This window comes from Leptopilina heterotoma, unplaced genomic scaffold (assembly GCF_015476425.1).
Source record: "Leptopilina heterotoma isolate Lh14 unplaced genomic scaffold, ASM1547642v1 Lhet_114, whole genome shotgun sequence".
Classification (NCBI taxonomy): Eukaryota; Metazoa; Arthropoda; class Insecta; order Hymenoptera; family Figitidae; genus Leptopilina; species Leptopilina heterotoma.
In genome coordinates, this window is record NW_025110833.1 from 7224737 (window position 1) to 7241383 (window position 16647).

At 26.7% G+C, this 16647-nt stretch overlaps 4 protein-coding genes across 7 annotated transcripts in view; 2 read left to right on the forward strand and 2 right to left on the reverse strand.

Moving 5' to 3' along the window:
* The window catches only part of LOC122507886 (calpain-C), a 66775-nt gene extending 64025 nt beyond the window's left edge, over positions 1 to 2750 (reverse strand). Inside the window, exons 1-3 of one of the 3 annotated variants that reach the window (XM_043620888.1) lie at positions 2656 to 2750; positions 1873 to 1956; positions 1014 to 1422 (exon numbers count right to left, since the gene is read on the reverse strand). The gene's annotated coding sequence lies outside the window, so the exon portion shown is untranslated. Of the gene's footprint in view, positions 1 to 1013; positions 1423 to 1851; positions 1957 to 2655 lie in introns of all 3 variants that reach the window. The other 2 variants (XM_043620868.1, XM_043620877.1) reach the window with 2 other exon arrangements.
* Positions 2751 to 2849: 99 nt separating this feature from the next.
* Positions 2850 to 8408, forward strand: LOC122507900 (dnaJ homolog subfamily C member 11). Its single transcript, XM_043620902.1, has 8 exons — positions 2850 to 3163; positions 3545 to 3674; positions 4409 to 4649; positions 4732 to 5045; positions 5131 to 5338; positions 6988 to 7552; positions 7663 to 7792; positions 7866 to 8408. The coding sequence occupies exons 1-8, from the start codon at positions 3092 to 3094 to the stop codon at positions 7886 to 7888; spliced, it is 1683 nt and encodes a 560-aa protein (XP_043476837.1). The 5' UTR covers positions 2850 to 3091; the 3' UTR covers positions 7889 to 8408.
* Positions 8409 to 8445: 37 nt separating this feature from the next.
* LOC122507905 (uncharacterized protein C1orf50 homolog) lies at positions 8446 to 10208 on the reverse strand. Its single transcript, XM_043620915.1, has 5 exons — positions 10076 to 10208; positions 9804 to 9920; positions 9624 to 9736; positions 9313 to 9531; positions 8446 to 8816 (listed from the first exon to the last, which is right to left on the reverse strand). Exons 2-5 carry the CDS (start codon positions 9871 to 9873, stop codon positions 8628 to 8630), a joined length of 591 nt encoding a protein of 196 aa, XP_043476850.1. The 5' UTR covers positions 9874 to 9920; positions 10076 to 10208; the 3' UTR covers positions 8446 to 8627.
* Positions 9439 to 16149, forward strand: LOC122507875 (importin-13). 2 transcript variants are annotated; one of them, XM_043620849.1, is made up of 9 exons: positions 9439 to 9562; positions 10674 to 10875; positions 10956 to 11120; positions 11198 to 11344; positions 11604 to 11854; positions 12042 to 12804; positions 12990 to 13899; positions 14130 to 14276; positions 15606 to 16149. In XM_043620849.1, the coding sequence occupies exons 2-9, from the start codon at positions 10735 to 10737 to the stop codon at positions 15878 to 15880; spliced, it is 2799 nt and encodes a 932-aa protein (XP_043476784.1). In that variant the 5' UTR covers positions 9439 to 9562; positions 10674 to 10734; the 3' UTR covers positions 15881 to 16149. The 2 variants fall into 2 exon arrangements, with proteins under 2 accessions (XP_043476784.1, XP_043476775.1); XM_043620840.1 differs by lacking the exon at positions 9439 to 9562 and adding an exon at positions 10266 to 10546.
* The last annotated feature ends 498 nt before the right edge of the window (positions 16150 to 16647 follow it).

Below are 16647 nucleotides of genomic sequence, written 5' to 3' on the forward strand. Positions count from 1 at the left end.
ACATTAAAAATTTGAAAATAATTAAATTTTGACAAATTTGAGATATTAATTAAATTTTTATCAACAATTTTATTAAAATTATTTTGAAAACATTGAATTGTTACAAAGAATTTAATTAAAATTATTTAAAATAATTGAATTTCTTTGCTGAATGTTAATAAAATTTTTAAGAATAATTACATTTTTCGAGGAATTTTATTAAAATTGTATTACAATTAATTGAAAGTCTGCCATGAGTTTTATTATTTATGATAATTAAATTCCAAAAAAGAATTTTATTGTTTATGAAAATAATGGAGTCACTGTAAAAAATGCAATTATTTATAAAATAATTGAATCCCTGTAAAAAATTTAATTATTTATGAAAATAATTAAATGTTTTCGTAGAATTTTATAAATAAATTTTTAAATCAATTTAAAGATTAAAATTTAAGATTTAAAGATTAATTTAATTTGATTTTTTAAATCAAGGAATTTTCCTTCAACGAATTATAATAAAATTTTTAAGAATAATTACATTTTTCGAGAGATTCGATTAAATTGGAGTAAAAATAATTAAAATTCTGTGACGAGTTTTATTATTTATGAAAGTTATTGAATTGATCATGAAAATAATGAAATTATTTCGAAGAAATTTTGAAAATTTTTAACAAATTTGTAAAAATGGAATTCCTGTGTGATATTTTTATTATTTATGGAAATAATTAAATGTTGTAATAGAATTTTATCAAAATTTGTTTCAAATAATAATTGAATTCTTTTGAAAAATTTTATTTAAATAGTAGATATTGAAAATTATTAAATTGATGAAAATTTTATGAAAATAATTGAAATTTTGCCAAGAAATTTATTAAATGTTTTGAAAATAATTGAATTTCGAAGAATTTTATTATTTATAAAGATAATTGAAATTTTGACGAGAATTTTTTTAAACTTTAGAACATAATTGAATTTTTTCAGTTGTACACTGTAACAACCCTGTCTTATTAAGAATAATTTAATTAATAATTTACCTTTTCTAAGTAATACCAATTTTTTTCGATATCCTCTTGATTTCATTTTATAGAATTAAAATGATTGAAATATCTCTTGCTTATGTCTTACGATGGTCTTCAAATAATCAAAATTGTTCTTTTCTTCAATTTAACAAACTAATGTGTCTTTATTAGTTTTCCACTTGCCAAAAACTTTCAAACGATTTCCAAAGTTCATAAATGTCTCAATAGTATCTGATCATTTTTCCTTTTTTTCTCTCCAAATTGCAATTAAAAAACATTCTTCAGACTTTTAAATATCTCGAAATCCATTATATTCATCCTTTCTTTCTTCAGAACATCCAAGAGATTCTGTATTTCATCAATTTCGTCGAAAAAGGTTTATATTCCTCCAATTGCGTCCGAAAAACCCGATTCGCCTTGTTACCTGTCAAAAATGCGTCTATTCAACAAAAATATTTAATTGTTAAAAGATTTAAATTAAAAGTGTAGAAAAAGTTAAACAAACCTAAGAGAATGTTCTTCTACTTCATTTTGAAGACAGATTTACACAATTATGTGTTAATCTCACACGTGGATCGGAAAATTAATACTCCCAGAGTATATTAAAATAACATGTTTAAAAAAACCCCGAAAAAAATACGTTTTCATAAACCGGAATACGTTTTTGTCTTAACGATAAAAATGTAGACAAAAACGGTAAAAAAGTTCTGTACTTATTTTGAAAATACGAATTTTCTTCGAAAATATATTGGAATTGTGTCCGCAAAAAAAATTAATTTTGTTAATAAAATTTTAGACAGTAAAAAATGGACATATTTTAAAAATTTACAGTGATGATTTAAACAAATGTTACCTTGAATTGTAATGATGTTACCTTGAAGCATGTGTAAATATGTAAAACGACTCAAATCAATTTTCCTTTATCCGGTGTAGCTCATCGTCTAGAGTTGCTCATCTTCTGGAAAATAAATACAAATTTTGTGTTAATTAACATATTTGATCCATAAATTGTACAAAAAACATTTCTGTAAAGTCTATATTAAATTACAAGTGATTTAAGCTCTTACACCGAAAGTTGAGGTTATGTTGACCGTAAATATAACTCCAACACGAAAAACAATTATTAATTAACTGTAATTTTTTATTCTACACTTACAAATAAATGATTTCGATTTAATTTCAATGAAATGGAGAAAATTTTAATAAAAACCGTATGAACACAATGTGAATATTGAAATTTGTTCTCTGCATAATAAAGCGAAACAATCAGAAATATTTTATGTCATGCAACCCGCCTTGCAGCTGAGTAATAGCATCGCGTACATTGCATACTCAAGGAGTTATACCCACTTCCCGGGGAATTCCCGAACGACCCGAGCAAAAATATAAAAACAATAAACAAATTTATGTTCCTTTTTATAAAACTTGAGCGAAATAAAAAGAAAGTAGTGAATTTTAATCATTAATAACTATATATACCTATAGAGCAATCACAAAAAGACAAAATATCTTTTAGAGGTTATGTTCATCAGAAAATATTTTGCACGCGTCATTTCTTGTGTATCTACTTTTATCGTCAAATAAAAATAACAAATTAACAAAAAGACTGTTTAAATGCTAAAAATTGAAGACTAACAACTATTAAACTAAAACTTACCCAATGATTATCAAAAATATGCAAATTAAATATTAAAAACACAGCAAAAGTTCGCCAGCGTCCTTTCGACTATAATCCCGCCTTTTCGTTCTCACAGGTTAGGTTAGATTAGAAAGCAACAGAGTCGACATCTGTCGGAGAGAATTGATTACCGTTGTTGTTGGCAAAATTGTTGGTAATAGTAACCGCGCCGAGTGAAATAGAAAAATTCTCGTAACCTGTGCTCCTGCAGCTGGATTTTGCAGGCCAGGAACACGACGAGATCAACTAGGTGTCTAGTGATCAAAGCACTGCTCTTATTTAATTCGTAATCAACAATTCTAATAAATAGTGTTTATCATACATTCCACAATAGGACATCTTAACGAAAAAAATATAAAAAAAACAAGCTGATTAAATAGTGTGTTCTTTTTGCGAAAATTTATTTCAAATTATAATGGAAGACGAAAGTGAACAAGACAACGTGATCGAGGATGATTACTATTCATTCTTGAATATCCCAAGAAATGTGAGAAATTATTTTTGCTTTTTTCCCTTGAGAAAAATATTTTCGACTCCTCCACGTGACATTCTATATTTTTGTCACGCATTATATTCTATTATCACGTAACCTCTCTTAAATTATAATATATACTCTAACCGGTGGATATGAATGAAAAAAATCCACTTTTTTATCATGTTTGATTTATTTATTCTTTAACAAGTTTTCTATTATTCATTATTATGAAATAACTGAACTCCTGTCACTTGAACTACGAATTAGATTTATTGATTTTTTTCACTATTCGGGTTTATTTACAATATTCTATATATTTTTTTAACAATTTTATAATTATTTTTACATGGTTTCGGAATTATAATCAAATTAATTATTTTCTCTTTTTAATAGGCTAGTCAGGAGGACATCGTTAGTGCTTATCGTAGACTCAGTAAATTGTATCATCCTGATAAACATCCGAATTCTGATAATAAGAAAGAGGCTGAAATTTTATTTAATCACACTAGAAAGGCTTATGAAGGTGAGAGTTCATTTTTTATTTTTTATTTGTTGTCTGTAACTTTTAATCTACATTTTTCTTTTTAAATAATTTCCATCTTTAAAATTTATTTATTGAAAATCATCGAATTGTTGCAAAAATAATTTATCGAAAATTTTGATAATAATAGAATTCCTTCGAAGAATTTTATTATTTAGAAAAATAATTGAATTCTCGACAAGAAATATGTTAAAATTTTTTATAATTCTAATTAAACTCTTTTTGAAGAATTTTTTTTTAAATTAATGGAGTTTTTTAAAAAATCTTAAAAATAATTGAATTTTTTGAGCACTTTCTTTCAAGTTTTTAAAATAATCGTGTTTGTCAATAATTAAAATTGAACATTTCATTATTGAATTTTATTAAAATTTTTGAAAATTCTTTTGAAAAATTTTATAACGAATTAAGAAAAAAATTCAATTCTTTTGCGAAATTTTATTGAAAATAATTGAATTTTTGCAAAGATTTTACTATTTAGAAACATAATTGAATTGTTTCGAAGGATTTATTAAAATTTTAGAAAATAATTCAATTGTTTCGAAGAATTTATAGAATTTTAGAAATTGAATTCTTTCGAAATTTTTTATAACGAACTAAGAAATAATTTGAATTCTTTCGTGAAATTTTATTGAAAATAATTGAATTTTTGCAAAGATTATGAATACAGTTTAGTTTTGAATATTTTTCGTTTAATTAAAAACAAAATTTTCCAACAGTTTTGAGTGATCCTCACAAAAGGGCAATTTACGACTCATTGGGTACAAAGGGATTGGAAACCCAGGGATGGGAAATAGTTCAACGTACAAAAACACCTCAGGAAATTCGCGAAGAATATGAACGTCTTGCAAGATTGGAGGAGGAAAGTCGTCTACAGGAGCGAACAAGACCAAGGGGCAGTGTTACTGTCAACATTAATGCCAGCGATATTTTTAGTTCTTACGATGATAGTTACAGCAGGTTTGATCTTTTTTTTTTAATTACATTTTTTTCCACTGGTTTGTTAAATTAAAATCAAGTAATTAAATAAAATTACTTACAGTGGGGATTTATTTTCGTCAATTCACGTTAGTGGAATGTCATTCACACAGTCCATTGAAGCACCACTTACGACAAAGGATACTTTAATAATGTATGGTCAACTTAGTGCACATAATGGAAATGGTTCAGGAACGGTGAATGTGGCAGCAAAACGATTAATTTCACAGAAAGGATGGGTGGAAGTTGATGTTGGAGCTGGTAATGGACTTAACGTTGCTCTTAAAGGTTTTCAAACACTCAGCAAGAGAATATTTTGTACTGGAGAAATTTTAACTGGTTTTACATCGGATCTGGCAAAATTCGGTCTGTCCGGATGTAAGTGAAAATTTTTTTATTTTCTTAAACTATTGAAAAGGCCCCATAGTGAATATAAAAGAAGGTGTTTAAAATTCTTTTTTAGCGCTTGCAATGCAATTGGATAAATATACAATTGGATATCTAACTTATAAAGTGCACGCTGAAAGTGGTATGTCGACAATAATCGAGAGAAACACGCCAAATTCATACACTGCCTTTACGATTCATTTTGGACTCACAAATTCATATTTAAATCTAAGTTACATACATAAAATGCCAGAACGACAACTTCGATTGAAAAGTACTGGAAGGTAAATTTTTCTCTTTTTCTACACTAAATTTTCTATTTTTTTCACAGTGCTTTTTTCACAGAAAAACTAGCTAATTATTATCTTTTTTCCAATTTGCTACTATTTCCATTTTTTAAGATTTGTGCTACAAAAAACTACTTTTTTCTGTTTTTTTGAGAGAGAATTTGTACTTCTTTAAACCCGCCAAGTAGTTGAAATAAAAAAATCAATATTTACTTTCGGCAAAATAATTATAAATTCAGGAATCACCAATATTGTTTCATTAATAATTAATATATAACAGTTTTGTTGTGAAATTTAACTTTGTAATATAATTCTTCGTAAGAAATGAATTATTTTTACAAATAGTACATTTTTTTGCAAAAATTCATTTATTTTTAGCAAAATTTTAATTATTTTTAACAAAATTTTCATAAAATTTCACAAAAGAATTCAATTATTTTCTAAAACTTGAATAAATTCTTCGAAACAATTCACTTACGTTTTTAAATATTTTAATCTTTGCAAATATTCAATTTTCAATAAAATTTCGCAAAAGAAATTAATTTTTTTCGTTACTTCGTTATAAAATTTTTCAAAAAAATTCAATTTCTAAAATTTTAATAAATCATTCGAAACAATTCAATTATTTTCTATAAAATCTTAAAGCATCCATTGAAACAATTCCATTGTTTTTATAAATAGTAAAATTTTTTGCAAACATTCAATTATTTTTATCAAAATTTTAATAAAATTTTACAAAATAATTCAATTATTTTCTAAAATTTTAATAAATCCTAAACAATTCAATTATGTTTTTAAATAATAAAATCTTCGCAAGATTTCAATTATTTTTTATAAATATTAAACTTCTTTGCAGGAATTCAATTGTTTTCAAAACAATTTGCCTGAAGAATTCAAATATTTTCAAATATTTACATAAAATTAAATTATTTCTTAAAATTGTAATAAATTCTTCGAAAAAATTCAATTGAGGGGCTGGATGCTATAAGGTGTTACGCGCCATGTTAAGTGAATGGCGCGTAACACCTTATAGCATCCAGTCCCTCAATTATTTCTGTAAATACTAAAATTCTTTGCAGAAATTAAATTATTTTTAATGCAATTTAAATAAAATTACACGAAAGAATTTAATTATTTTCAAGAACAAGAATATTTATTATTTAAAAATTGTAATTCCTGTGGAAAAATAAATAAATATTTATTTGAATTTTTTTTTGAAGTTTTGAATAATTTAATTTATAAATTCTGAAAAAGGAGGTTTTTGAAAAATTTTAATTATAATGTTTTGAAGATATAGTTATCCTCGAAATTTTGTCAAGTTTCAATGAAATAAATTTTATATTTTAAAGAATTTAATTTTTTCACTTAATAAAAATTAAATATAATCGTATTTTAGAAGAATTCTAACTGTAAGGAAAATAATTAAATTTTATAAAAATTTGGAATTAAAGTTATCAGTAGGATAAGAAGTTAATATTTTTCCTGGAAGTGAGGGAAATATATAATCAAATTTTCTGATAACCCTGAATGAAATAAGTTACTTTTTTTGCACTTTGAATTGACAACGATTACTACTTCTTTTTAATTAATTGAAGAATGCGAAACCTATGACAATATTATGATAAAATTGTAAATATATTTTTTAGAGTTGGAACATTTGGCGGTTTCGTTGAATACGGCGCAGAGAAAAAAGTTTCAAGTTACACCACTCTCTCGACTGCGGTACGAGTCGGTGTGCCAACTGGTGTATCACTTCGAATTCGTCTAAGTCGTGGTTCACAGAGTTATTCGTTTCCAATTCATTTGTGCGACGAAGTATTTCCAGCGCCTGTTTTTTACGCGACTGTCGCTCCCCTCATTACATGGACAATTGTCAAGAAATTTATCATTGATCCTATATTAAAGGAACAAAAGGAAAGGAATAAAGAAAAACAGCGCGAATTAAATAAATCAGTAATGTTAGAAAAGCAAAAGGAAGCAAAATCCGCGGTCGAATTAATGAAAGCGACATTCAGTAGAATTCGCGCTGAGGAGGAAAATAAACGGGGATTAATAATAACAAAAGCACTATACGGAAGGTTCGTTTATCCTCAGGATAGAAATTTAGAGGAGGATGCGGCTAGTGGACAAAGAGATGAAGTTATCGACGTTACTATTCCATTACAATGTTTAGTTAGCGATTCAAGATTAGTTCTTCATCAGGTCACGAAGGTAATTATTTTCATTGAATTATTCAAATTTCTCAAAAAGAAATTTTCCGAAAAATATTAATATGACTGCAATGATAAAAAAGTAAATTAGTAAAAATTTTCATTTCACAGAGCCAACTGCCAGGATTTTATGATCCATGTGTGGGAGAAGATAAACAATTACTTGTGCAATATCTTTTTCACGCACAAAGTCACGAATGTATTATAAAAGACAAGGACTCTTTAAGGATACCAAAACAATGTAAATAAATTATTATGACTAATGAATGTTTGTAAATTTTTTCATTCAATCACTAATACATCTTATTTTTCAGCACATCGAGTAAATACTACATGACGCAAGCAAACACTACGTAAACTTAAAAAACGAGGCTTTTGTTTCAATTAATTAATTCATCGGATGTCTCGTTGACGTACCCTCTCAAAAAAAAAGAAAAATGAGAATATTATGTGAGTCCACTGCTCCCTTAATTTACATTGTTTTTTCTACTTTACTCGATATATTCAAGACGTGAATTCTTATCTCCTTTGAACGAAAACAAACGATTTTTTTAAAAACCTAAACATATTTGAAAATTGCTTGTCATGAAGTGATAATTTTACTAGTTGATAAATAAGTGTATTGCGATAATGTTTTATTAGTTTCACCTGCACGGAAATGTGGTAGTAAAGTAAATGTTGGAGATCGAAAGTCTTCCAACCAATCGATCGTAAGTAGTAAATATTGCAAAAAGAAAATTAGACCTCGAAAGAAATTTGGTATCTTTCAAAACAAAAAAAATCAACACAGCACGTTTTAAAAAATTCACCTTGTTAAAAAATGGACAGGAAAATTATCAAAATAATTAAAATAAAAACGAGTAGGGAAAAATGTTAATAGAAAAGATTATAATGTTCAAAATATTAAAACAAAGTGTTTAATTCCGTCGATGAAAAGTAATTCAATTAAAATTTATCATCTGATTTAAAGTTTATAAATTAGGTAATTTAGTAAAATTTCTTTTTCGATATTTTCTTAGGAGAAAATGAATAAAAATAATATGTACAATCGAGGAAGTTTCGATGAAAGTTAAAAATCAATAATCTATACTCATATAATTTTGCAATGATGCAAGTCGAGAACTTTCGTTACTTTGTAAAATTTGATTAATAACATGAGTTTCATTATCTTTAGATTGTATTTGCGCTAATGGAGTCCAAGAATTATCTTGTTCTAGTCTGAAGGAGCCTTTATATGATTGTTGAGGTCCAGAATTACCCCAATCCTGTAAGATAATATTATTTTTCGCCAAATAAATTATCTAGAAATTATACTGTTTTCTATATGTAAATTATTTCCCTTATTATTATTATTTATTTAGATATAAACAGAATTTATAGATATAAACAAAAAATCTATTTTCCTCTATTATTTGATAATATCTAGAATTTGTTTTTCTTTAACAATTACAGGCCTCGTCATTACAAAAATTGAATATTGTTCAAAAAAACATTTTTTTGAAAATTACCTTTATTAGAAAAAAGAGAATTTTGAAAATCACTTTCATTAGAAAAAAGTTTTTTAGAAATTCACCTTTATTAGAAAAAAAAGTTTTAGAAAATACGTTTTAGAAAACTGTACTTCAACCAATTAAAATCTTTCTTTTCTGAGTATTTTTCATGATATACTTTTTGATATAGTAAAATATAATTATAAAATTAGAAATTGTCGTATTGCGACATTGGTCTAATAATAGAAATAATATATATGTGAATAAATACCTCTGGACTGAGCATAGATAAATAACATTGGCCAGATTCTCTCTGATATAAATGATATATGCTACCACGTTGTTTCACAAAATTACAAGCGGCATAATGCAAGTTCATATTTTCTTTTGTCTCTGATAACACTTTCTCCGCTTGTTTATATAAAAATCTCATTTGCTCCGCTATTATTTGTAATTTATTGCAAGTATTGGCATTAACAAACTCACTGGCCTGGAAAAATTTTGTAATATTCACAATTAAGGTAATTTTCCAAATAATTATTTTCATATTTGGATTTTTATTAAACTCAACAACAATTTTACCTTTTGAATTTCTGTTGCTAATTCTATTAAGTCGTTTGGCGCTTTTTTATTCGTATAACGAGGATTAACTAATTTTACACCCAAGGGACAATCAATTCTTTCCACCAAAGCAACTGTAAAAGAGGAATAAATAATTAATTACAAAGATCGTGTCTTTTCTAAAAAAAACTATTTATTTACCTTTGTTGGGAACTTCGTCTGATATATCCATTGCAGTTATTGGAAATGTATAACCACGTTTCATATCCATAAAATTGTAGAATGTCTTAGAAATATTCAATAGCAAGATTTACTGACCTGAATAAACAATAAATACAAAAAAATTATATTTCTCAAAGCATGCTAAGTTAACCTCTAAATACAGTGACAAAATATTTTACACTATATATAATTTGTCATTGTTTTATTTACAAATATAAACTAATATAAAATCTGTATTTAAATCCAATTACAGTTATTTTCACTAAAATAGAATAATAGATGTATTATATTTGTTTTCTGAGCAAATTAAATTCCGATTAAATGTAAACGATGTAAACAAACGTCAACAATCAAAACAATGGCCACGAGTCGATAAAGTAGGAATCTTAATTACTAATAAATTCTAATCTAACCTCAAAATTCGTTAGTCAGTTTTTTCGTTCAATAATAAAAAGTGCGTTATGTTATGACTGATGCTCAAAAAACTTTTCACTATCCGTCAATTATAGTCTGAATAATTAGTAACAAAATATTTTTATTATTGTTAATATTATTAGAGACCAAGAAGCAATAATCTCCGAGCTGTCAACAAGTAACTCCAAAAAGAAGCTTTAAAAAAAACATTAGTCAACGTTTCTGTTTAAGTTTTCAAGTCACTATTTTAAGTCTTATAATTGTTAATTAAATAATAAAGTAAATCTATTAATTTATTTCAAAAGAAGGTAATGACTCTTCAATAAATATATTCTTTATTCTTTAACAATCTTAAACTATTGATAATAATTAGAGATAATAATTTATGTCTATAACAATTTCAAATGACATGATTAATTTTTTGACAAATTTCAGTAATTGTAAATGGTTAATGATAAGAAGTAAGAAGGGAATAATTTTAAAGAATTATTGAGGAATGGATAATGCCACAATCGTTGAAAGTGCAGTTAATCGCTTCTTCTCAGCTGGAGAAAATGAAGCACACATTTGGCTGTTACAAGTACAAGATTCACCAGAAGCATGGTCTTTTGTCTGGGAATTGTTGGTACCAACGAAGGTGAATTTATTTTTAATTTTGCCAATAAATTAGTTATTTTCTGTGACAATTGTATTAATTTTTTTTTGTCTATATTCCAGTCGAAAGAAGTGCAATTCTTTGCGGCCAATACATTACATTCGAAAATTTCGAGACAATGGACTGAAGTACCAAGTGAAGAATATTTAGCCCTGCAACATAGACTGCTCACCGTCATGAAACAATTGAATGCATCGAATTTAGTTATATCGAAACTTTGTCAAGCGGTATATTCATTTCTTTCAATACAATTCTTGAAAGTATTATTTAAGAAATTGGTTTTTAATTTATTCTTCATTTATAGTTGGCAGCTTTTCTAATAAATCTCAACAAAACGAAAGAAGAGGAACGAGAAAAGGGCTTAGTGGGAAGTTTGATAGAAATTTTACCTCCGGATTCTTCAGAGACAATAGAATTTCATCTTAGAGTATTAAGTTATTTACCTAAGGAGGTAATATTCCATTATTAAGTAAATTATTCATAAAAATTGATATATTTATGTCAGGCCTCGGATAATATAATTTTATAGATTTTTTCCGACTATTTTAAAAAAAAATTGACTTTTCTTTCAAATATTGCAACAAAATAACACTTTTTTATATAAAATTCAATTTATTACGATATTTAAAGTGTAAAACGAAAAAAATCCGAGGTCTGTAATTTTTTGTAGCTAATTATTGTGAACTTGATTAATTATTTTCTGTATTTAGTTTGAAAGACGAAATGAATTGAAAGGACCGAAGCGAGATGCAATAGTCAGTAATTGGAGTAAGACGACATGGATTTTGCAACAAGTCTTCACAACACTTGATCAGACTGCCTCTAGTAATAACAATAAGCTTTATTTTTTGAGTTTAGAATGTTTACTCTCGTGGCTTAAACTCGGACAATTGCCACTCGAAACAACAGCACAAATTTATCCTCATTTATTAACAGCTGCTGCACGATATCTTCCAAATCGGTAAGAATTACAAATTTTCTATAATTATATTATTTCAAAATTTTCAGTAAAAATTATTTTAAAAAATTCCACTATTTTTAAGAATATTTATTTTTAAATTGGTAATTTTATTTAAAATTTTATTCAAAAAAGTTAGAAAAATATTGTTGAGCTAGTTTTGTGATTAAAAAGTAATTTAAATTTTTAGGGATGATTTAGATGAGGAGCACATAAGGGGCTGGGAAATAATTCAAGAATGTCTATCGATGATATTGACACACACGGAACTGCATAAACGACCGCAATTATTTTGGGAATGGTCGAGAAGTATTGTACATACGGCACGTGAGCATGGCGCAAATTATTATTACGAGACATTGTCAACATTGGGTGAGGCAAATAGTCGAACGTTGCTATTGGCATTGGCGAATGATACGAATGAGGTGCAAAAATGGACAGCGCAGCAAGTGGTTGAAATTCTATTGGAATGTTCGGAGCAACCGGGACGTTATCCTTGTGATGAGAAGCGTAGTTGTATACCATTTGGTTTTTGGTATACATTTCAGGATGATTTGGGAACATTGGATCAACCTGTTGATGCACAGGCTGCTTTAGCCCTCAGGCCTATTTACGCCAGATTGGCGCAAGCACTTTTACGAAAAGCCACATTACCGTTAACGTCACGAGAGGCTGGCGATTCGGATGATCGGGAACTTTTGAGGTGTTATCGACAAGACGCGGCCGATACACTCGTCTATTGCTACAATGTTCTCAAGGAGGATTTACTATTGCTCCTTGGACAGAGATTGAGTCAGCCCTTCGAGGAGGTGGAAAATTGGACCCACGTGGAATCGAGTTTACACGCTTTTAACGCTCTTTCTGATTGCGTTGGTACACAAGAGGCTCAATACGTTCCTGCTCTTATGAATATTATTTTCTCCTATATTCCCTACGAGAAGTATCCTGGAGAGGTATCGAACTTTTTTTTATTTTCTATAATATATATTTAGTTGAAGAATTTACGAATATTTGAAATTTTGTAAAATTGAATTGTAAACAAATACACTTTTCAAAATTCTCAGAATTTTTTTTAAAAAAATGTTTTAATTTTAAATCAGTTTTCAGATTAGTAAAATATTTTATTTTTATTTTCCAGGTATTGGCTTGTGCTTGCACGACAATTGGAGCGTACGCCGAGTGGTTTGGTGAACATCCCACGCCATGGTTAGAGAGATCTTTGAAATTAATCTCACTTGGTTTGTCGCAAAGTTCAGTGACAATTCTATCAGCGAGTATGGCCCTCAAAGACATATCCAGAGAATGTAGCATACAACTTGCACCCCTAGCACCGTCGATTTTAGACACAATTGGTCATTCCCTGCCTACAATCTCACCCCAGGGTGTCGAGGGTCTACGTCTCATGTACGCGGCAGGAAAATTACTCAACACATTACCAACATTAGAGCAACAAATTTTCTACCTAGACGCCACTTTAGGCCTATGTGTCACGAGATTACGTACCTTATTGCAAAATCAAGTGTCATCATCGCGAGTTTCAGTGTCAAATCAATTGAAAATGGTTACCATGTTTTTTTCCACATTGGAAAGATCAATTGGTAAAACTGTTCTCGATGGACTTTTACCTATATTTAAGCAAATTGTCGCTCATCCAGAATGGAATAAGGATGACATGACTCTAGAGGCAATGCATTCGTGTGCACAAAAATCTTTATCGTCCCTACCATATCCCGAGGAGGATGCAAGACCACTATTGACAATATTGAGTATGTCTTATAAAATAAAGCCACATCCAATGGCGTTAGATCTTTTGAAAAGTTTTGTTCTACTCTTCGGTAGAGATCCTAATAATACCGTTGGTCCAGTATTTGCCGAGCTCAGTAGTATTACACTGTCAGGCGTTACAGCCTGTCAATCAGTCGGTGGCAATTTGTCCGATCTTTCCGATTTACTCGAAGCTTATTTAGGATTATTGGCACAAATTTGTAAAAAGAATGCCACATTATTACTTCAAATTCCAGATCAAGTTCCGCAAATGCTAAAATGCGGTAAGAACCATTTTTCAATAATTTTAATTTAAAAATTAATATTAATTAATAATAATAATTTAAAAATTAAAAAAAAATTCAGATGAAAGTTTTAATTGCTTACAAAATTATTTTTTTTCTATTTAGATTGGAAAAATAAAAAAAATGAATTAACTGGTACTTTTTGAATTTAAATGAATATTAATATTATTATAAGGGAATATTTATTAAAATTTAAATTATTGTTTTAGGAATAACTTGTTTACTTCTACCAGAAACGGGAACGACGAGAGCTGCTGGTAGTTTTCTCACTCATGCCATAATGCAAAGTCCACATTTACAAACATTTATACAACCAGTTGGTCAGGAACTCGTTTGCGTTCTAATACAGTGTATTGGTAATTAATTAATTATTTATTTAATTAATAGTTATTGAGTAGAATTTTTAAAATTCTTGATACACTCGAACCTTTTTTATTGAGACCCACAAAAAGCAGTTCAATATTTAAATTTTTAGTGTATTTTAAGCTTTATTTAATTTTTTTAAGTTTTAAAATTATTTTTAATAATTCTAATAAAATCCTTCGGAACAATTCAATAATTATCAAAAATTTTAATAAAATTCTTCGCTAGAATTCAATTATTTCAAATATAATTTTAATAAAATTTTTCGAAGTAATTCAAATATTCTTTTTAAATTTTAATAAAATTCTTCGTAAGAATTCAATTATTTTCATGAATAATAAAATTTTCCTCAGTGATTCAATTAATTTCAATGAATTTCTCGAAAAAAATTCAATCATTTTACAAAATTTTAATAAAAATTTGTCTCGAGATTATTCAATTATTTTTATAAGATCTAATAAAATCCTCTGAAAGAATTCAATTAGTTTCAAAAATATTGATAAAATTATAAAAATTTCATCTAAGTTTCGATTATTTTCAATATAATTTTAATTAAATTCCTCCAAAGAAGTTAATTATTTTGAAGAATTTTAATACAAAATCCTTCGAAATAATTCAATTATTTTCAATACAATTTTAATTAATTCCTCGAAAGAATTTGACTTTTTTTAAAAAGTTTTAATAAAATTCTTCGCAAGAACTCAATTATTTTGGTGAATATTAATATTCTTCACAGAGATTCATTTATTTACAATACAATTTTAATAAATTTCTTTAAAAAATTCATTTATTATTAGCAAAAATTTGTATAAAATTATTTGAAACAATTTAATTATTTTCAAAAGTTTTGATAAACTTCTTTATAAGAATTCAATTTTTGTAATGGTGTTTTATTAATAATTTTAATTAAAAATTTTGAATGTAATTAACTTTAATGAAAACTTTCTTTCAAGTTTTAAATATAATCGCGTTTCTTATAATAATTGAAATTAAACACTTACTTATTGAATTTTCTAAAAATTTTGGGAAATAATTGAATTCTTCTTACAATTTTATTACAATTTATGTTTCTGAATGTTTAATTGAATTTACAAATTGAATTATGATTTTTAATTCACAACAATTTTGTTTAATTAATTTTTGTTATTATTTAATCTTGAAAACATTAAATTAGAATTTGATTAATTTCAAATTCAAAACATTTAACAAGAAAAATTATAAAAAAAAATTAGGAAACAAAAATGCAAATAAATACAACTATGTAATTAAAAACTGCGAACAGACATTATCTTCTTATTCATTGGTAATTAAATTATTTTCAGCTGGAAGCGTTCCGAGAAATAATTTAGAAGCCCACGCCGAAGTTTTATTATCCCTAAATAAAATGTGCACGGAATGGACGTCGCAGTGGCTAAGAAATACTCTCGTAGAACAAGCGATTCCCCAAGTTCCACAGTCTGTAAAGGAGAATTTAATTCGTAATATTTTAAAGGAAAGGACCAGTAAAAGACGACTTTGCGAAACGTTGAAAGACTTTAGTTTACAATGTCTTCAGCATAATGCCAGTAATAATCTTAGATGCGCCATACAAGTTTAAAAAACAAAAACAAAAAAAACTTCTTACTAATTATGACGAACAAAATCTAATTTTGCTATGTTCAGTTCAAAAATTTATTTTGCAATATATTTCAATCAATTTTAACAAATATTAAATATTTACAATTTTTAGAATTAAAAGAAAACTAAGAAAATTTTAATCTTTTCACAACGAAAACATTGAAACTCAGTGATTTATGAAAATGTACCAAACATTTATTTATTACATATAAAAGATATTTAAAACGTTATTTTATATTTTCTGGAGTATTAAAAAAAATGTATAATAAAAAAAAGAGATTAACTGAATGATTAAAAAATGTATAATTCTTAAACCTTAACTTTATCAGAAATGAAATGAAATAAAATAGAATTCACTTTCATTCACTTTTAAAGAATTTTTTATTTGTTTTAAACAAAAGATTCGTTTTTTTTCTCAATCAACAGAAGTAAATTGGTTCAATTATTCAATTATATTTTAAGTCATCTGTACAATCCGAAAAAATTTTTAAATGCACTGTACATATTCAAAAGTAAAAAAAAAATGAATAACTTTTATCACAGTCAACTTAGAGAAATAAAAAATATATTCTAATTTTAAGCAAAAATTAGAAACTTTTACAAAAAGTAATTAAAAACTTGTACTTGAAAAAAAGGGTAAAAATATACAATAGAAATAATTTTTCTTTTGTAAATAACATTCGAATTAATTTTTAATTCATATGCAATAAAATAATTTACATTATTCTTTTTTTTAAATTGTTTTTT